Source organism: Carcharodon carcharias, chromosome 14 (genome assembly GCF_017639515.1).
Source record: "Carcharodon carcharias isolate sCarCar2 chromosome 14, sCarCar2.pri, whole genome shotgun sequence".
Taxonomy (NCBI): Eukaryota; Metazoa; Chordata; class Chondrichthyes; order Lamniformes; family Lamnidae; genus Carcharodon; species Carcharodon carcharias.
In genome coordinates this window covers 23,519,158-23,541,490 of record NC_054480.1, presented here as the reverse complement: position 1 = coordinate 23,541,490, position 22,333 = coordinate 23,519,158, and the positions used below count along the sequence as shown (strand labels likewise).

General features: G+C 42.0%; 1 protein-coding gene across 1 annotated transcript in view; it reads left to right on the top strand.

Moving 5' to 3' along the window:
- Nucleotides 1-7,013: 7,013 nt before the first annotated feature.
- lama5 (laminin, alpha 5) overlaps nucleotides 7,014-22,333 on the top strand; it is a 262,194-nt gene continuing 246,874 nt past the window's right edge. Inside the window, exons 1-2 of the mRNA XM_041204512.1 lie at nucleotides 7,014-7,330; nucleotides 15,145-15,294. Coding sequence (XP_041060446.1) covers nucleotides 7,070-7,330; nucleotides 15,145-15,294 — 411 coding nt within the window. The 5' untranslated portion in view covers nucleotides 7,014-7,069. The remainder of the gene's footprint in view (nucleotides 7,331-15,144; nucleotides 15,295-22,333) is intronic.

Here is a 22,333-nt window from a genome sequence, read left to right as displayed (position 1 = left end):
GGAAAGAGAATGAAGTAAAACAAAAACAGAATTACCTGGAAAAACTCAGCAGGTCTGGCAGCATCGGCGGAGAAGAATAGAGTTGACGTTTCAAGTCCTCATGACCCTTCAGCAGAACAGTTCTGTTGAAGGGTCATGAGGACTCGAAACGTCAACTCTTTTCTTCTCCACCAATGCTGCCAGACCTGCTGAGTTTTCCAGGTAATTCTGTTTTTGTTTTGGATTTTCAGTATCCGCAGTTTTTTGTTTTTATCTCAAGAGAATGAAGTAGATGCTACTAATTCAGCAGATAACAAAGAAAGCACAGAAAATAACTCCAGATCAAGACGTACTTGATCCAACGATAGAATGTCAAATATATTTCATGCTGAATTCCAGTTCATCACATGGGCCTAGATGAACATAGATCTGAAAGGTTAACAGGTTCTGCCAAACCTGTTGAGTACTTCTAGCATTTTCTGATTTTATTTCAGATTTCCAGCATCTACAGCAATTTGCTTTTGTAACCCTAACCCTATTCACTCCCATTGTACTGAATGTCCTCATTCAGGAGTGAGTAAGCAAACCTGATCAGTTGCTGTGGCAAAATGCACTTTTTACAGGTATGTTATAGTCTGGAGCTATGGACAGTGATGGTAGAGGCATCAACATTCTTTCCATTACATGGCTGACCGGGAATGTGTCCCACTCTTACTGTCTATTATTGGTGTGCATTCGAAGGATTTGCAGGTTGATATTCAACCTGTTTGGCCATGTTATGAATGTACCTTCCTTGGCCATCAAGTCCTGAGGTAGGAGTTAAACTCGGAGCTTCTGGCCCAGGGGCTGTGCCACTGCGCCACAAGGCCTCCTCATATACTGTGTAGATCAGTCCAGTTCAGCAAGAATCTTTCTGCTTTCACAAGGATGCATCACTGTACTTGCAACTGTTGACTGTGACATAATTTAAAATGAAATTGGGTAAGTATTGAAAATAAAGGACATAAAGAGATGTGGGAGAATTGTAGAGAAACAGAACTAGAGTAATAGATCGACAACAACTGCTTTTATATTATATAGCACCTTTAACATAATAAAATGTCTCAAGGCATTTCACAGGAGCATTATAAAACAAAATATGGCACCAAGCTACAAAAGGAGATATTATGGCAGATCACCTAAAGCTTAGTAAAAGAGATAGATTTATAAGAAAGTCTTAAAGAAGAAAAATGAAGCAGTGAGGCAGAGAGGTTTAAGGAGGGAATTCCAGAACTTGGGATTTAGACAGCTGGAGACATGACTGCCAATGGTGGAGTGATTAAAATCAGAGATGCTCAAGGGGCCAGAATTAGAGAAGTCCTGATATCTCAGAGGGTTGTGGAGTGGGAGGAGGAGATTAAAGAGATAGGGGTGAACAAGACCATGGACGATTTGAAGACATGGATGGGGATTTTAAAATTGCAGTGTTGCTTAGCTGGGAACCGATGTTGATCAGTGAGCACAGGACTGACAGGTGAACAAGACTTGCTGTGAATTAGGACATGGACAGTAGAGTTTTGGAAGTTTATGGAGGATGGAACATGGGAGACCAATCAGGAGTGCAATGGAATTCTCAAGTCTAGGATTTTAGCACTACATGAGCTGATGCAAGAGTAAAGTTGGGCAATGTTATGAAGTTGGAAATAGGCAGACTTATTGATGGCATGAATATGACACCAAGGTTGTAAACAATCTTGTTTGGCCTCCGGTGATTGACAGAGAACAGGATAGAGTTGGTGGTGGTGAGGTGTAAACAACATTTATGTGGAAACTGACATTGGATAATATTGCTGAGGGGCAGCATGTAGATGAGATATTGAGGGCACCAAGAAAAGATCCTTGGGGGACACCAGAGATAACAATGGAAGAGTGGGAAGAGAGGCCATTGCAAGTGATTATCTGGCTATGATTAGGTATATGAGAGCAGTCCCACCCAGCTGGACCCCTAAGTGAAGAGGCATTTGAGGAAAATGGTATGGGTGTTCCATGTCAATGGCAACAAACAGGATGAGAAGCATGAGGAAGGAAATTTTATCTTTGTCACAACTGTATAGGATGTCATTTGATAAGTGCTATTTCACTAATGTGGTAGGGGCAAAAACTCAGTTAGAGGAATTCAGTCATGGAGTTCCAGGAAAGATAGGCATAGATTTTTGAGGCAACAACACATTCAGGAACTTTGGAGATGAAAGGTGGGGGTGGGGAGGGGTGGGGGGGATGTTAAAGCTGGTGCAGAAGGACAGTGAGGGCAGGCTATTTTTTTTGAGGAGACAAGTGATGGCAGATTTGAAGGAGAGGTGCATAGTTCCTGAGGTGGTGTACTGTCAACAATATGAGTACCAGTGGGGAGAAAGTACTGACACCACCATGGTGGGCAGAATGGCTTCCTTCATCCATCTCTGATCCGACTAACAGATTGTGATTTCAGGAAAACAGTGTAAAGTTTAGAGTAATAATCCGGATCTTATACAAGAAAGGATGGACGGAATTTTCCATGCCTGTTGTAGACAATATGGCAAGAAGGCCAAAAATTGATTTGGCATTGTGAAATAAGTTTGCAATCGTCCACTCTGCCTGTCAATAGTGGGCCGCGTTTCCCACCATCGGACATCAGGAATCTCATTCTAATACGTCTGCCTGTTATTATAAGCCCAGCTCGCTAGAATCATCTCCCCACACTGGATCATCTGAGAACATCACGTTGACACGTTTCACAACTATACATAAGCAACATGCACCTGGCGACTTGAGACTTTGAGATTTGTTTACCGACCTTGCTTCAGGCAGCACTCGCAGTCAGCAGCGCCAGCATCACATCACTTTTAAGGGTCTCATGGGCAGTTCTCTACCTACCCAACCAGCTGGAAGGTGGGGATGGATTTTCTATGGTTGCAGGGCTATGGCTTGCTTGGGGAAGGGGGAGAAGTGGCCTCAGGCAAGGGAAGAGGCAGCAGGACGAGGGCTGTACTGGGGAAGGGGATATCCCAGGGTATGTGCGGGGGCACAAGTTGATCTGTGCAAGTGGCCTCAGGATGGTGAGGGCTGAGGAGGCAGTCTCCAGAGCAGATTAGGCCAGGTGGAGATGTGAGGCTGTGTTTGAGATAGTGAGCGGTGATGTCCCTTGAGCTGGAAGTGAGTGAGAGAGTGAGTGAATGTGAGATGAGTTTGAGTGTGAGAGTTTAGAGTGATGAGATGGTTGCCTTACCCTGGCAGCACGGATGAGATCATTCATCCTCTATCTGCATTGGATGGCCAACCTCTTCTGTGCAGCATTGGCACTGATTACCACTGTCACTGCCCACCAAGCTGGAGTGGTAATGTTGCTGCCCCTCCTACGGCCAGTGTGAGGGTAGAGGACATCAAGGTGGGCCTCCACAGAATCCAAAAGGCGCTCGAGGGACACATCACTAAACTGGGCGGGGCTGCAATCTTTTTGCCTTTCGGGGCCATATCTTCTTTGCAGCAGTCCTGGGCTGGAAGCACTGAGAGGTGTGCATGCAGCCACACTTTAAATGTGGTGCTGGTGTGGTGAAGCGGCGAGTTGACAGCGTGCCAGGCGAATCAGAGTCCGCCCACTATCGAAACGGCATGTTTCCTGGGAATGCATGATTAATGAGGCAGGATTGGGATGATACAGCCTGAAAAGCCGCCAATGCAGCCGACGGGTAAAACATCCATTTTCCTGCCTGCTCCCACACTTAGTGCAAATCTGCAACGATTCCACCTGATGTGTAATAATTGTTAGTCAAGATATTTCTGCCTTGACTTTAAGCTCCTTCCCCAAAATTACAACAACAATAACTTCCACTTATCTTTAATGTGGAAAATTGCCTCATAATGTTTAACAGAGGCCTATTCAATTAAAGGCAAAGGAGATGTTAGGAAGGGTGACAAAGTTTAAAGGAGGAGGCAGAGGCCAAGAGGTCTAAGGCCCGAGACCTTGTCACTGAAGGAGTTAGATCACAAATCAGCCTTGATCTCACTAAATGGCAGAGCAGCCTCAAATGGCGAAGTGGCTTACCATTGTTCTCAGGTTCCTATGATAGGTACATTTACTACATTATTTTTTTCAACCTTGACTAAAACAAGAAATACATGAACTCAAAAGTCAAGAAACATTTAAATATAACATTTATGCTGAGATGGTGGTAATCAGAAGACCAGGCTCTGTGGGTTTGTAGCAACTGATGGAATTTAAATTCAATTGATAAATCTGGAAAATAGTGTTAGTCTCAGTAATGGCAACCATGACAACTATCATCGATTGTTGTAAAAAGCTATCTGGTTCGCTAATGCCTCCAGACCTACAGTAATGTGGTTGCTTGTAACAACTCTGCAATGGCCTAGCAAACCACTCAGTTCAATGGCAATTGGGGATGGGCAATAAATGCTGGCCTTGACAGTGACTCCTGTGAAAGGAGTAAGAGGATTTTTTTTTTACAAACTTCCAAATGAGGTGCCATGAATTACTTTGTTATCTGACCAGACTGCTTAGGAAGAATTGATTGTTGACGACATTAGCGCCAACATGTAGAAATGTTAAATCACAATATATCCAGTTTAATTTTTCATTAAAGATGTGTAGAGTGATGGGGGAAGGGGCAAGGGCTCTGGTTTTGAATAGGCTTATGGATATAATGTGATTTAACATGTCTACAGGTTGGTGGGCAAAATTATCAGCAATCAATTCCTCCAAGGCTGTTTTGTCATCGAACAATGTAGCCTATTATACCTCAGTTAAAAGTTCTAGTGTCAGGTTGTAAAAATATAAAACTTACTGGTTTCAACAAGTGTTTGTTAAAACAAAGATGAGTACATATTAAATGCCTCCACTCCAACTGTCTAATTATAAGTTATGGCATAGAAGGAATTCAGTGTTTTAAGTTTAACTCCTGTCAAATTATAAGAATATTTTTACTGAATGACTGGCATTGGGTGATGGACAGATCTTAATGACTGAAAATTTATACCGTTATTGCATAAGATTTGTACACAGCTCTTCAAAACAGCGCACATCAGAATAAACATAACAAGACTCTGCTGGTAGCCTGACAGTTCGTATGTTATTTTCGCAAAACTGTGGTTATGGTGTTGAGTTTCAGCACTGCTTGATGCTGAAATTTAATAGTTACAAGGTGTGATTGTACAGAGCCTTGTGATGATGAAAGACTTCAATTTCGGGAGGAATGAAATCTTTCACTCTTTGCCCTAACCATTTTTTAACCTTCGCAAGCAGTTGACATGCTTCACAGCTGCACATCTACACGGAGGATCATTTTAATTTTCCTCTTTCCTCCCAAATTTTCTATTCTTTCCTTTAAAGATGAATCGTCTTTCTGAGTTATGATTTTGCAGGCAACAATGTTTTGCCTAAGTGACTAACTTTCCTCCTCCTCTCTTAAAACACTACTTAAAAAAACAACCTCTTAGATGAAGTTTTTAGCTACCTGTCCTAGTGTCTCCTTATGTGACTCTGTGTCAAATTCTTTCAGATAACGCTCCTGCAAAACATGTTTTACTCTGTTGAAGGCATAGTATTAATACAAATGGTTGTTGTTGTTGGGTCAGTATGGACAGTAAGCACCAACCTGCTGTTCAGCTACAGGAAGTTTCACACGTGACCCTGATTACACGCTCACCTTACACCTTCCAGGATGGGTCAGTAGATAACAACAAAGAGGAGAATTTTTTCTCACCTTGGGATACCAAGGCCAATTGTAGTACCCTCACTGACTCAGCATAGAATAGGGATTGGAATTTGGGATCTTCCTTCCCTGTATTCCATATGATACATTTACCATTGAACCTTTTTTTTATCCATTTACAGGACGTGGGTATTGCAGGCAAGGTGACCGTTTACTGCCCATCACTAATTCTTTTTGTGAAGTTGGTTGTCACCCCCTTTTTGACAACTGAGTAGTTTGATAGGCTACTTCAGAGTCAACCGCATAACTGTGGTCTGGAGCCACATGCCTTCAGCTGCCTAAGCTCCAATTCCCACACTAAACCTCTCTCCTCCTTTAAGACATCCCTTAAACCCTGCCTCTTGACATAACCTAATGCTTCTTTCTTTGGCTCCATGCCAATTTAATGTCTGGTTAAGCTCCTGTGAAGCTCCTTGGGAAGTTTTACTGTGTTGAAGTTGCTATATGAATGCAAGTAATTGTTGTTGATGTTTGTATTTCTCTGGAATACAGTGAGCATCACACAGGAATTAGTGGTCTGTTTTCAACAAGTAACGAGCGTGATCTAAGGGAGCCCCAATGTTGCTGGAGTTGCAATGAGGGAGAGGTCACAATTCATAAGCACTGTCTAATGGAGCAGTAAACTTGAGCTACAGACTCTAATCTTAGAATGAAAAAATACAAGGAAGAACATAGCTGCTTAATGCTTCCAAAGTCCATCAATTCCCTATCCAGATGCCATTTTGACAGAACCTATGACTTTTTAAACCCCACGGGCGAGTACTGGGTTCTTGTGTTCAGCTGGTAACCTACACAGGGGTGACACCTTTAATGTCAAAATTGTGTGATTCAATTCAAATCCTTCTTTTATATTGTTAATCTCTTCACACAAGTCGCGGTTAACATGTAGCCTCCCTTCATTATAAAGCGGCATGTATTCCAACGTAGAGCAGGTACATTGAATCAGTTGCAAAGAAGCCTTTTGTTTTCGATTTTACTTACAGCTGGGGTTAAGGGGGGAAGTGACTGGGGAAGGTGTTTCATTGGCAGAGCACAACACGTTTTTTCTGCAAAGTGAATGATGTGAAAGTCAAGCGGCTGGAGGAGGAGGAGGCATGTTCAGTGTGTGTGTGTGTGTGTGTGTATGTGTTTGAAGCAACGCCCTCCTGTTCGCAATCCAAGGTACAAACCTCCATTGTGATTGTGGGCGAGGGAGGGTGGGAGGAGGGTGATTGATGCATCATCAGTTGATTAGGTAGCCCTGCCTGGTGGAGCTGCTTTTTTCTGGGAGTTGCATGTTCGCGGCTCACTCAGTTCCAGCCGCAGCAATGAGCGCAGGCAGGGTTCAGTGAGCAAACTCGGGAAACATGGCGAGGGACACAGGAGTCGCGACACTCCTTTTGAACGTTTGCTGCATCCTCAGGCTGGTCTGGGCGCAGGAGGTTATCACCTATGGTTACGGAGTCAACGGCTTCAGCTTGCATCCGCCTTATTTTAACTTAGCGGAGGGGACGAAGATCACAGCCACGGCCACTTGCGGGGAGGATGGAACGGGGAGGCCGGTGGAGGATCTGTATTGTAAACTCGTGGGCGGTCCGGTATCCGGCGATCCCAGCCAAACTATCCAGGTATAGAAGTCCGGCACTCACTCACTCACACACACCCTCACGTTTGCTTTAAGTTGGACCTTCTGCCTTTCAAAGCAAGAGCGAGCTGCAATGGTCAGATAAAGAGCAGTTTTGTAATATTTATACTGGCATTTAAATCCTGATATCTGTCTTTGTATGTTTACTAAAGTTCAAATGTTACTCTGTTAAACGCTGTTTGTTCTACCGCAAAGGTAAACACTGGCAGTCACATCTTGAGCTTTTAGCTGCTGATGGGAACCTGTTCTGATCGAGATACACTGGCGATTTAAACTGAGGGCAAATGCAGGTTGTTTTAAAAATCGTCAGGTTCCGTTTGGTACCGTTTAAATTCAAATACAGAGTCTTCAATGTATCGTTTAATTTCCATTATTTTGTTTTTTTAAATCCACACTGTGGTTGAACAGGACAGGACCTGACCCCTGGGCATTACAGAAGGGAAAACTCATTTTAAATATATTTTTAAAAAGGTTTTAAGGTAAATGTGCTTTTAACTGATTAGAATCGTTACCTGGGTCGATCCATAAGTGATCAAGGTTTTCTGAAACCTGGAAGGCAGTGCAGAAAAAGTACAAGATATCGTTTTGGAGGAGGGAAGAGATCCAATATCAGAAGGTGCAACTTCACCTAACGACAGGTTACATTTGATTCATAAAATGCTGCAAGGCGCAGTGTGCCATCGTCCTTGTGCCGACAGATGCGCCGTCTCTTCCGCCCCCGAGCTTGAACCCCTGCCCCTTAGGCCCCAGATTAACATCAAACAATCCGCTTCCCGGTTCTTTCCAGTGTTTTTTCCCTCTCTCTATCTGCATTTCCAGCGGGCATCATTTTATCCTCCCGCCCCGCTGCGGAATATTATCAACTCCCTCCGCCAATTTGTTCCCATGAATGCGGAATGCCAAACTATTGCCTTATTTAGGCTGCTGTTGGATTTCTCTGAAGATGTGGTCGCCAGGGATTTTCGTGCCTTTCCTCGCCACTTGGAGCACCGACCACAAAACTAAAGCAAAGTCACCGGAGTCTGAGACCCTCTGCTTCCCTTCCACATATTCCAGTTTGCCTTTAAGCCTCTGGCTTATGTGGTCACAATTTATGGGTCTGGTGATGTGCTTCATTTCAACTACATTACCTCTGGTATTCAAACCAACAACTGGCCACATAGGTGAAGTTTTAAAGAATACTAACTCTTTCCTCAGAGTATCATTTAATTTGCAAACTAGATCTAATAGCTGAATGAGAAACGGCAGTTCAATGGCACAGTCTATTCTCAAATTTTTAAAAACTGTGATTTTAAAAAGTCCAGTTTAAACTGTCCCTTTTTAAAATGCAGTTCAGTTGTGAATCTTTCCCGTGCCTGATAACACGAATTTACTACTTAACACGAGCCTTGCTTTAACTCCTGGCATGCATGGGAAACTTTCCTTTGTAATTAAATGGGAAATTTGAATCACTGCTGTCAGGAGGTTTTAAGGGATAAAACTTCACTGTTCCACTGCTTCAATGATGCATTAAAATATGCAGCGAGTATTAACTTCACTATTGTTTCCTGATCCTTTTGAGAGAGCTACAGTGTAGCTGTATTAATGGAGGCTGTGCCTTTTAATGATCTAAATCATTCCTCAAACAATATCTTGCATGTGTCCTGGAGTTCAGCAGCCAAATATTCTTCAATGATGCCTTTAGTGATTAAATGAATTTGAAACATGATCCTTGAGTTCTGGTGGAACTCTATAAATCATAAAGTGGGAAGAGGGATCCCTGTGAAATATTCCAGAAAGGCAACATATCTTCCATGGGTTCATCAAGTGACGACATCACCAAACAGAAACTTAATTCAATTATCTCCATGATTTTTAATCCAGATAGTTTTTAACGCACATTCACAATTTCAAAAAGGTCAGCACTGAAACATGAAAGCTTCTGTCAGGTTTGAAGACGCTCCATTCTTCAACCACATCCCTAGACTGTTATTCAAATGCACTTCAACTAAAAGTGCATTTACATGACAGCTGTGGTGTGTGTCAAGGGTTTTCCCAGAAGAAGTTGGTGTTGGATGGTATGAGTGTGGCAAGGAGGTTGACACAGTTAGCCCTCAGCAGGTTCACTGGATGAAGAGGTTGTCAAGAGAAGAGTTTTAGGGGGAGCTGATGGCGTAGTGGTATTGTCGCTGGACTAGTAATCCAGAGACCCAGGGTAATGCTCTGGGGAGCTGGGTTTGAATCCTGCTATGGCAGATGGTGGAATTTGAATTCAATAAAAATCTGGAATTAAAAGTCTAATGATAACCATGAATCCACTATTGTTGTAAAAACCCATCTGGTCCACTAATGTCCTTTAGGGAAGGAAATCTGTCGTCCTTACCTGGTCTGGCCTACGTGTGACTCCAGACCCACAGCGATGTGGTTGACTTTTAAATGCCCTCTGAACAAGGACAATTTGAGATGGGCAATAAATGTTGGCCTAGCCAGTGACACCCACATCCCATGAATGAATAAAATAAAGTAGTTGGGAATTGCTGCTCATAAACCTGTAATGGACGCTTCAACGGCTCTTCAGAGATTGCATAAGACATGGATTGTAGCAAGGGACTTATCCAAGGAGGAGACTGGGACCTTAGCAGGAAACTAGGGCCATTGAAGCAACTTATTATGAACAGCAACTCCAACTGCACGACCCTGCCCTCTTGCCGACCTTACTGCCCAGTGAGCCTGCTGGGGGCTGATCTTACCAACTTCCATTCTGTCCCATTCACCCCATCTACCACTACTGAATCAGACACTGCCAGCGGCCGTCTTTGCATTTCCCCTTCAAATATTTGTTTGCTCACAAACAAGCCCATTACCATTTGTGACCTTATTGCAGATAATTAGATTGATGTAGCTTTGACTGAAACCTAACTCATGGGTGGTGATCTCCTGCCCTCTTGCCTCCCTTTCCTCGCTAAAGTGCTCAAACATATTGCCACCTCACGAGTTTCCCACAATTTCCTGTTTGAATTTCTCCAACAGGTTTCTACCACTAAAAAGGAAATAATTGAAGTCACTATGACTGTGGCACATTTCTCACACTTCAAGCTCCTTGTCTTCACTATGGCGCCTGACACACTTGGCCACACCATAATCTTCCAAAGCCTCTCCTCCATCTTCCAGCTCAGAGGGTCTGCCCTCATTTGTTTCCTTTTCTAGTTAACAAATAGCCAAAAGAAAGCAGTCACTTCTCTTCCTGACCCAAGCATGTTACTTCTGAAGTCAACCCAAGAATCTAATCATGGCATCCTCTTCATCTTCCCTTGGTGATATCATTCAAAGGCATGGGCATTGCATGTAATAAATTCATTTTCTTTAAGAAACCTTCCTTATAATTGGCCTTGAGCTGCAAACTCATTTTTTTTAATATTCATTCATGAGATGTGAGCATCACTGCTGAGGCCAGCACTTACTGCCCATCCCTAATTGCCCTTAAGGTGGTGGTGTGCTGCTTTTTTGAACTGCTGCCTTCTTGAACCATGTAGTGTGTGTACATTCACAGTGCTGTTAGGGAGGGAGTTCCAGAATTTTGGCCCAGCAATGGTGAAGAAACCACAATATATTTCCAAGTCAGGATGGTGAGTGACTTGGAGGGGATCTTCCAGGTGATGGTGTTCTTATGCATCTGCTGCCTTGGTCCTTCTGGATGGTAGCGTCTGTAGGTTTGGAAATTGCAGTCTAAGGAGGCTTAGTGAGTTTCTACAGCGCATCTCTGGTACACACTGCTGCTACTGTGTGTCAGGGGTGGATGTTTGGGGTGCCAATCAGGCAGGCTGCTTTGTCCTGGATGGTGTCAAGCATCTTGAGTGTTGTTGGAACTGCACTCATCCAGGCAATTGGGGAGTATTCCATCATACTCCTGACTTGTGCCTTGTAGATGGTAGACAGGCTTTGGGGAGTCAGGAGGTGGGTTACTTGCTGCAGGATTCCTCGCCTCTGACCTGCTCTTGTAGCCACAATGGTAACCCACAGAATGTTGAAAGTGGGGGATTCAGTGATGGTAATGCCATTGAATGTCAAAAGGGAAATGGTTAGATTCCCTCTTAGTGAAGATGGTCATTGCCTGGCACTTGTGTGGTACGAATGTTACTTGCCACTTGTCAGGCCAAGCCTGGATATTGTCCAGGTCTTGTTGCATTTGGACATGGACTGCTTCAGTACCTGAGGAGTCATGAATGCTGCTGAACATTGTGCAATCATCAGCGAACATCCCCACTTTTGAGCTTAGGATGGAAGGAAGGTCATTGATGAAGCAGCTGAAGATGGTTGGGCCTAGGACATTACCTTGAGGAACTCCTGCAGTGATGTCCTAGAACTGAGATGACTGACCTCCAACAACCACAACCATTTGTGCTAGGTATGACTCCTACCTGCGGAGAGTTTTTCCCCTGATTCCCATTGACTCCTGTTTTGTTAGGGCTCCCTTATATGCCTTTATAAATCCAGGAATAAGTTGTGGAATACTATATTGCCAAACTAATTTGCACAACATGCAACCACGTTTTTTTTTTTTGGAGATGACACCAAGGCATTTGAAATATTACGAAGACATTGATGTACATATTTTCCGCTTGGATTTTGAATAGCTTCTCGGTGCAGATGAAAGTGGTAACCTGTATCTCAGCATGGTGTCAACATGTAAAAGAAGCAAAGAAAAAATGATCTTACAATAGTTTAATTAATTTTTGAGACTATATTGCTGCAGCTTCATTTACATTAAGTGGTCATTATTCATAGGTAAACCTGGGCAGCAGGGAGTAAATTTCTTGAGGGTGTGTGGGCTCCAAGGTTACTTATCTGCTTGCATTGCATGTTGGGAAATTATGAATATCCATTCATTCTTCAATGAGTATTGTGGCAGAGTGCTGTTCTGATGTGCCTTGTGGTGAGGGAGGTTTCTGCCGCAGACACATCCTTGGAAAATTTATGCTTTAGTGTCAATAGGTTGTTCACCTGCTGAGCTGAGCCTAATCCTGTTCTCCCCACGTTTCATACATGCAAACCTTTTCCAAGCTGCATCACCCAATATTCCTTTTAGGAGTGTGAATCCTGGCTGATGTTTTTATCCCCTTCCTAGCTCAAGGACTGAGGCCAATTAGGATATCCTCACTACAGTCCAAGCTGAGATATCAGTGCAGATCAAAACTGGGACCTTCTTTTGTTTCCTAAGGTTCAGAATCACAGCTGGTAATGCACTTATTCATGGCTTAATTGGGAAAGTTGAGTCTGAAAAACATAAGGAGTAATTATAATGGATGAGAAAACGGTGAGAAGCATATCCCGATTTCCCCAATATTCATGGCTGGTGAGTAAGAATCCTGCCTTTAGTGCCAACGTGGAAAATTAGCCCCTGGATTTGAGAACCCCAATGTGTTGTTAAATCTGGTTCAAAATGATGTAATGCAGGCTGGTCCAGAAAGCCGGCACAGATGCGATGGGCCAAATGGTCATCTCCTGTGCTCTAACCAATCCAAGATTCCATCTAGATATATTAGGGCATGTGGTAATGGGCTAACAATGCAGAGATTGAGTTCAAATTTAACCATTTTAAGTTGTGAAGTTGAATTTAATAAATCTGTTCATTTTATATTCAGAAGCCAGGAAAAAATGCTGTCACTGTTTTGTCATTAAAACCCAACTTGTCCCAATTATGTCATTCAGGGAAGAGATCCTACCAGCCCCACTCTGTCCAGCCATTACATGACCCCACACTCTTAGTGCCTGCTGAACTGACCTAGTAAGGCACTTGGCTATAAAAACACAGTCACTGCAATAAAGACCAACTGTTGCTCCTTGGGGTAAGTAGGGATGGGCGAGAAATGCAATCTTTGCAGTATCAATTTGTGATAAGGAAACGCCTTTTGAACAGTATACATTGGCCTGGATGTTGCGGTTAGTAGCAAAGCAATGGCCCTCAGGCACTGGTCTCAAACAAAGCTGCCCACAGCAATCAAGGATTTCAATGGCATGGTGTTCCTCTTCCCCAATAGATTAAAACTGCTGCCAAGTCAGGGGGATATTTTGACATGCAGCAGCAGTGATGTTGGCAAGCAGTTAGGCAGCCAATCACATTGAAGTATTCACATATAGCAAACCAGAAAGTTTAAAAGCACTTAACGTCTCTCGCTTTTAATTTCAATTTTCGGGTAACAAATGATTGGATTAAAGTAGAGGCTAAGATAAAGAAAAATTAACTCCTTAAAAAATGTTTTTTACTTTTTTAAAACAAATGTGGATTTTTTTGGAGAAATTTGACATTCTACAAATATTGCTGAAAATAGGCTGTCAAATCTTTTAATCTCACACTCATCAGAACAAATGCAAGAATGTCAAATTTCAAACAATCACAACAATTCATACCACAGAGAAAAGCATGCTGATGTTTGGTAAGTTGACTCTGTCTGAGACATTGCCATGGAGAATGCAACAGAGAACATCTCTACAAATTTATAATGTAAAATTAGCTTTTCAGGGCCGTGCAGGTGTTTAGTAGTAATTAATTTAGATGGCTGTTAAAAGTCCAGAACAAGATGTAACTTTTTCAAGGGTTTTTACAGTGAGACCCATTGATTACAGTCCTGGAGTGCTTCAACAATGCACCCTGTGGAGGGGCGTAGAATCACTGACAAGCATTTTCTGGATTTCTGTGTTATTCTGAGCATGTGCGGTCTCCAGAGGTTGCTGCCTGTTTCAGTGGAAAAATGAAGGAGAACATTGATGTTTTCACTGTCTTTACTGCTGCAAAATATGGGCCATTGTCTTGTGGGGCAAATGCGTAAATAGGAGCGGAATTCTCACTTAAATTCATGTGTAGAAATGAACAGCGTGGCACAGGCAGATTGTCCAACGTCTAGTCTTGTGATCCACATCTTCTATAATTTTCTTCATTTGCCCCTCTGAAAATTGTTTTTTAATTTTAATATTTAGAATTATTACTGGATTGTTGAAAGGCAAATATACCAGCTGTGACAAAAAATTTCTGATAGCACATAGGAATAATACATTATGTTTGATACAAACTGAGCCACTGAACCATACATCACAGGGAAAAGGCCATTTGACCCATCATGTCCTTGCTGGCTCTTTGAAAGAATGTCCAGTTGGTATCTTATTCTTTTCCCATGATTCAGTAGTTTCTTCCTTTTCAAGTATATAACCAAATCTTCTTTCACATTTGAATCAAATTGGAAACTTAAATCTCTATTTACAAAAAGTTCTTATATTTAGCAGGCATCCTTCATATTCTAGATGCTGTATTTTGAACAATTAGTATTATTTTAAAAAAATAATAAGAGAAAGAAAGCCAGTCACTTTCTGCTTGTTTTTTTTTGGATCTCAATAACTTGGATTCTCCAAAGGGCAGAAACTACAAACTTAGAAAAAACTTCCTTCTGGATTTAGCCTCTAATTGATCTAGAATGTACCACTTAAAATCATTTCCTTAAGGGTGTACCTGGGCAGCCTCCTTGTGAAGAGTGAGCATATTAAATACAGCTCTGTCTTAGCAATTACCCATCACATCCATGCTTCTGATCTCAGACCATCTGTGAGTGATGCCATGGGATATCAGCTGATAAGGTTTTGTGAGCTACAATTCTGGGTTGATGCTGGACCCTGTAGATACTCATTTAGGTACTAATATTATAATTTGTTACTTGACAAATGAGACTGATTTAGAAACTTGAGAATTTTGCATTATTAAGGACTTTGATGACAGACAAGTAAGTGGTGCTTACAACTTTACTCACCCTGTGTTACTTTCTTTAATAGGGTCAATATTGTGATATTTGCACGGCAGAGAGTAATAAAGCGCATCCAAGCACCAATGCCATTGATGGAACAGAACGCTGGTGGCAGAGTCCTCCTCTCTCTCGTGGCCTGGAATACAATGAAGTCAATGTTACACTTGATCTTGGGCAGGTAGGTTTATAGTGCAGAAAGCTGTTCCAGTGTAATGGATATTATTGTCAATTTCTTTCAGTCCTTTGACTGTATGTTCACCAGTGACCCAGTGAGTTCACCCAATGGGTGGTTGTGTCAAACATATAGAGAAGGACCCAGGGTTGATTCTGGTCAGCATAGAGTTAACTGATTGCAACAGAGGTGGGGGTCGAGGCCCTACAGCATCAGCATCTCAGGATTAGGGGAGGCAAATTTTGTTAGCCTTTCAGTTTCTGGTTGCTATCAATGGTGGTTTGCTTGTGTAGGTGTGCGTGTGGATGTTACCTGAAGAGAGGATCAAGCTCTCTGATATCTTCACAGTCAATGCTGATTAGCCTAATGATAATGTTGAAGCTTACACATCAAGAATAACGATTTGAGCAAAGTCCTGAAAGTCGATTAGCCCAGCAAGGAGTTAACACTTTCAGGAATAGAGGAGGAGGAGGAGAATGTTAGCAAGATAAGAAATTGCACTGCAGTGCTGAGAAGCCAACTAATGGTTTGCGATGTATTGTAAGCTGAATGCTTGCTGAATCAATTGTTATGCATACCATGCACTCTTGATGTTTGGTAGTGGCCCATTAAGTCACTGTGTGTTGCTCGGCAAATTATACCAGAATTGGCCATTCCATGTCACTCAGTGACCCGGTGAGTTCACCCAATGGAGTTTCACTCCATATGTGAATTTAATTGAAATGTTTCAGTGATGAGATTAAAGCCTGGATATGACTGAGAGTGATGTGATTATACCAAGGCTTAGCACATCCTCTCTCTGCTATTAGTGGCATTAACCCATTTAAAATAAGTTTATGTTTCCATTAAATACAGCAGAGAGAGGATTTTTAAAAATTATTATTTATTCATTGGATGTGGGCATTATTGGCAAGGCCAGCAGTTATTGCCCATCCCTAACTGTCCTTGAGAAAGTGATGGTGAGTCGCCACTTTAAACCGCTGAAGTCCATGTGTTGAAGGTGCTCCCATATTGCTGTTTCATGATTTTGCCCCAATGCAGATCAAGGAACGGTGTTATATTTTCAGGTCAGGATAGTTGTGACTTGGATAAGAGTGTTAATATGTTACATGATAGCATTGCCCCCATTAAATTCCAGGATTAAAAAATATGAGTTAAAAATTAATGATGCTGGAGCCATTCTAGTTAAGGTCAGTTTCTGAAATTCAAGCTAGTTTTACACTTCTGTGGATCCGACATACTCGGTTTCAATGATGTAATTGAGGGATTATCAGTTCAATTGCTTTCAAGCAGCACATAGCCAGGAGTGTGTTTATTCTGAATCCTCATGTAAATAAAATTAGGTCTCTTTCAATTCCGCTCGTAAGTTTTGTTCAATGTTTCCATTGCACCAATGATCAAAAGTAACTTACAGGATCTCTGCACATCCCATAACAAGCTCTTCATATTTATCATCTATTATTTAGTTCAAACTAGGGCAGTGCTGACACTAGCTTGTTTTGCTGGATGTAGTTTTGTTTAATTTGGCCCACCTTTTGGATGAATCTACGTATATTTCCTTAAGATGTATATTTTATATCTTATTGCTTGGTTACCAGCAACTGGCATTGGCCAAAACCTAGGAATGGGTTTCCCACCATTCCCTGTCCATAGGGAAAAACTTTTTTACCCAGAGGGTGGTGGCGGTCTGAAATGCGCTGCCTGGGAGGGTGACGGAGGTGGGTTGCCTCACATCCTTTAAAAAGTACCTGGATGAGCACTTGGCACGTCATAACATTCAAGGCTATGGGCCAAGTGCTGGTAAATGGGATTAGGTAGGTAGGTCAGGTGTTTTCTCACATGTTGGTGCAGACTCAATGGGCCGAAGGGCCTCTTCTGCACTGAGTGATTCTATGATTCTGAGAAGGAGGAACTTTAAACAATCACAATCACTAGATACAATGGAGAGGAAGGCTGAACAATTTCGAACCCTCACCAAAAGAAAAGCTGTCGATTTTACTCTTCAAATCCCAACCTACAACCAGCTGTACAATTCCATTTAGGCAAGAATGGAGCCCAATAACATATCACGGGAGGACTAATTTGAGAAACACGAGAGATGGAATTACTTTATAGAGTTAAGATAGTAGGCATTTTACAGGAACCACGTTGAAGTAAGGTAGACCGTTTTTTGGGCTGCAGGTTAACCTAAAATGTTCAGTCCTACAGTGTGCCCTTGTTGCATTATTGTGTATTATTTTTAAAAGTGAGGAATAAGATTTAGATATTGGATTTACACTATTACTTGTGTTGTATACGTTTTCTGGAATGACACAACAGATTGTAGTTATTCATCCACCTTAAGACTATCCCAGTTCTGAACTGCAAGTCATCCTTTTTGATTGCAACACATCCATATCTTTCGCCTGTCAGTTCCTGATTATGCTCAATCATGGATCTGTAATGTGGTGTCATATTGATAGTTTGTCAGCACTGGCAATTGTAAAACACACCAAACTGTGCCATTAATGGTGGTTGTTATTCATCACACATCATATGTAATCATAGAATGGTTACAGCACAGAAGGTGCCATTCAGCCTTTCATGCTTTCTGCAAGAGCAACTCAGCTAGTCTCACTCCCCTGTCCTTTACCCATTGCCCTGTATTTTTTTTTTCTCTTTAGATATAAATCCCCTTTTAAAAGCCACAGTTGAACCTGACTCCCACCGTACTATCAAGCAGTACATCCCAGATCCTGACCGCTCACTATAAAAATGTCTTTTCTCATGTTGCTGTTGTTTCTTTTGCTATTTATCTTAAATCTGTATCCTCTGGTTGTCAACCCTCCACCTAGATACCTCGTAATTTTGAATCTCATAATTTATCAAATCTTTTTTCAATGTATCTTCTTTTAAGGAAAATAACACCAGCTTCTTCAAGGTATCCATGTAACTGAAATCCCTCATTCTCATAAATCATCTCTGCCCTCTAACACCTTTACATCCTCCCTAAATTGTGCTGCCCAGCAGTTGACATAATACTTCAGTTGAGGCTGAACTAGTGTTTTATAAATGTTGATTATAACTTCCTTGCATTTATACCCTCTATTCATAAAGTCCAGGATCCTGTGTGCCTTGCCTTTTTAATTACTTTCTCAAACTACCCTGCTGCCTTCAACGATTTGTGCACATACACTCCCAGGTCTCTGTGTTCCCTGCCCCCTCAAGGGTATACTCTTTATATTGCCTCTCCTCGTTCATCTTACCAAAAGTTCATCTAACACATAGCTGCCCACTCCACCAACCTGTATATATACTTTAAGACTATCATAATTCTCCTCTCAATTCACAATATTTCCAAGTTTTGTGTCATCTTCAAATTTTGAAATTTTGCCTTTTATACTCAAGTTTAGATTATTAATATATATCAAGAAAAGCAGTGGTCCAAGTAATGACTCCTGGGGAACCTCACTGTACACCTTCCTCCAATCTGAAGAACAACCATTCACCACTATGTCTCCTGCCCCTCGGCCAACTTTGTATCCATGCTACCACTGTCCCTTTTATTTCATGGGCTTCAGCTTTACTGACAAGCCTGTCACATGGCACTTCATGGACCTCCAAAAGGCATTTAATACACACCACATCAACTGCATTACACTCATCAATCCTCTCTGTTACCTCGTCATAAAACTCAATCAAGCTAGTTAAACATGATTTGCCTTTAACAAATCTGTCCTGGCTTTCCTTAATTAGTCCACACTTGTCCAAATGACTTTTTGATTTGTTTAAGGGATGTTGGTGTTGCTGGCAAGACTGGCATTTATTGTCCATCCTTAGTTGCCCTAATTTTGTCCTGGATTATCATTTTTAAAAGCTTTCCACCATTGAGGTTGAACTGACTGCGGTTGCTGGGTTTATCCTTACACCATTTTTTGAACAAGAATGTAACATTTGCACATCTTCACACCTCTAGCACTACCCTCCGAGGAAGTGTGGAAAATTATGGCCAGTGCCTCTGCAATTTCCACCCTTACATCCCTCAGTGTCCTCCGATGCATCCCATCTGGTCGTGATGCCTTATCAAATTTAAGTACAGCCAGCCTATCTAATACCTCCTCTATACTGATTTTTAGCCCATCCAGTGACTCAGCTACCTCTTCTTTCACTATGACTTTGGTAGCACCTTCTTCCTTGTTTAAGGAAAAAAAATGCTCTTACTATCTCTGTCCCTCCTATGGTTGTGGATTGCACATGTTAAAATGGTGACATAGAATCATTTTTTGTAGACAAAGTCTCCAGAGTTAGCATTACTATACTAGTAACATTTAATTGACTGAGTCCATCATTCCAGTAGAGCGTTAGTTGCCAAAAAGAATGGTGTCTTTGCATCAATGCTCAGAAGCAGCCTGAGTCTGCCTTTGTCACACTGTTTTGCCTTCAGTAGCATTGCTGGACCGTAAGAGAGAAAGAAAGACTTGCATTTATATAACGACTTTCACGACGACTGAATGGCTGTAAAGCATTTTGAGGCATTCTAGTACAGATACAGTGTTCCAAATCTGGCACCCCTTGGGACCAACGCCATGCCAAATTTCAGATTTCCCCAGATTTTGGAAGTCCAACCTGTACAGTACCTGAAACTAACAAAGACCGTGAATGGACTAAAGACCCTGAAGCAAATACTAAAGAGTTCGAGATCCAGGTTAACCCAAAAGCAGATACTTCCATCCAATGCTCTCTTGAGCCAAGGACCTGACCTCATCAGAAGCTTCAAACTGCAAATGAAGGAGCAGTCCCAAAAGCCTGATCGCCTTTCCTGGGCAGTGTGGTCGATGACGATAGTGACCCTGAGGCTGGCAGAGTCAGATTGCGTTCTCCAGCAGTTGTGCATTTCTCTTGCCCCATTGCCATATCCTCACCCACATTTGAAAGATGCCTGGTGGAGAAAAGCCAAGAGCAAGGAAATCCTGAGGAAAATATTCCCCTGGAAGACCGGGAGAATGATTCTACTCCACAACAGGAACACAAAAGTGTAGGTTCCTCTTTCTGAGAGAGACAGTCTGGACGGACTCAGTGAAGGAAGAGGACTGGGGAAAAACTAGGCCAAAAGATAATCAATAATACAGACCCCAGAAGTAGACCAGCGCGCTATTACAAAAATGTCTGGTTTTTGGATAGCCAAACTTGGGGTGTGCCCCTGTACTTTTGAAGAGTAGTCACAGTTTTAATGCAGGAAATGTGGCAGCTAATTTGCACACAATGAACTCCCACCATCAAGCAATGTGATAATGGCTAGATAATCAGTTTTTTGTGATGTTGATCGAGGAGTAAATATTGGCCAGGACTACAGGGAGAACTCCCTTGCTCTTCTTCGCAATAGTGGCTTGTGATTTTTTTTACATCCACCTGGGTGGGGGGCAGATGAGGCCTTCATTAAATGTTTCTTCCAAAAGACGGCACCTCTGACAGTACTGCACTACCTCAGTACTATGCTGGAATTTCAGCGATGATTTTTGTGCTCAGGTTCTTGAATGGGACTTGAACCCACAACTTTCTGACTCAGATGCAAGTGTGCTACCAATTGAGCCAGAGCTGACACCGGAACTAATAGATCACCTTCAGGTTGGGAGCAAAATACTGCAGATGTTGGAAATCTAAAATAAAAACAGAAAATGCTGAAAATCTCAGCAGGTCTGGCAGTATCTGTAGAGAGAGAAGCAGAGTTAACATTTCGAGTCTGCATGGCTCTGAAGAAGAAGCGGACGGACTTGAAACGTTAACTCTGTTTCTCTCTCCACAGATGCTGTCAGACCTGTTGAGTTTTTATTACCTTTTTAAGGATAGGTATTGCTCACTTGGTAATAGTAAAAGGCTGCTGCCTGAGGCATATGCCATCAATATCTCTGTCCAAGGACCAACTTGCTGCTTCACGATATATCTTACAATATTGCAAGCAGATTCTTTAGCACAAGCATGCCAAAGAAACTGCTTCAATAATGTAAAGGAGGCATTCAACTCGGGTTTATTGTGGAATGCAATCTGGCTATGTCAACTAAGTAAAGAAGGCACCTGAATAATAAGTTGAATTGGGAATAAATGGGTGACAGGAGGGAGGGTGTTGTGATTTTATTGCGCAGCCTTAACTTGAGGACAGCTCTGGTATGTTAATCTCAAAGGCTTTATGAATGTCAAAGCCTTAATCTCCCCCTGCACCCCCCCCCCCCCAACCCCTGCCAATGCTTCCCCCCTCCCCCCCTGCCCAATACTGTATCGACAGCAAGAACAGAACCTTCTTGCCATTTTCTCCTGGTTAACTTTAGTTATAAAGTTACTGGATTTGAGGGAAAAAATGTTTATTTCTTCTTGTCATCAAAGTGATTTGTATGTTGTGGGGAATGGAAAATGACCCTAAAAGGTCAGTATTCCCTTTGTACAACGTTCAGCCTCTAAATGAGGGCTCTCAATGTTTGGGATGTTGTACAATCAGTTGGAGTTATGTGTTGACTCTTTTGGTGGAAGAGAAGCTAAAAAAACGTAACCACAGTTTACCTTTTAATGTGTCTGGTGTCTGGCGCTAAAGTAGCTCTGTATAACTACTGCACACATTGCATGCATTCCTTGAATGCCAACCAAGTAATCCATTTAGAAAGTTAAATTCACAGCCTCTGGTCAATTTAAAAGGACTTCTGCTCTTTCAGACTTATGGGCAATTTATCTTATTTCAGTGCAATATGCCCGCGTGCTGTTCACAAGTGAAACATTATTCAGCTGATAATAGCATTTTCAGTGTTTAGGGATGTATTACATAGAATTATTGAACGCATAACTGGAATTCAGTCAATCTAATGTCCGTTTATGCCAAGCATGAGCTCTAAAAGTGTCATTGCCTTCTCCATTCAAGGGAAAATAACACAACATTATGTAGCATTGTTAGTGTATAATTCTCCCAAGGCACTTAGTAAATGCTGAGCAGTGATAGAAGGGTCGGAAGAGGTGACAGAAAGCAAAATGGAAGGGATAGATTTCGAGGAGACCTTTTTTGAAAAAAGGGAGAGGAGTAGAA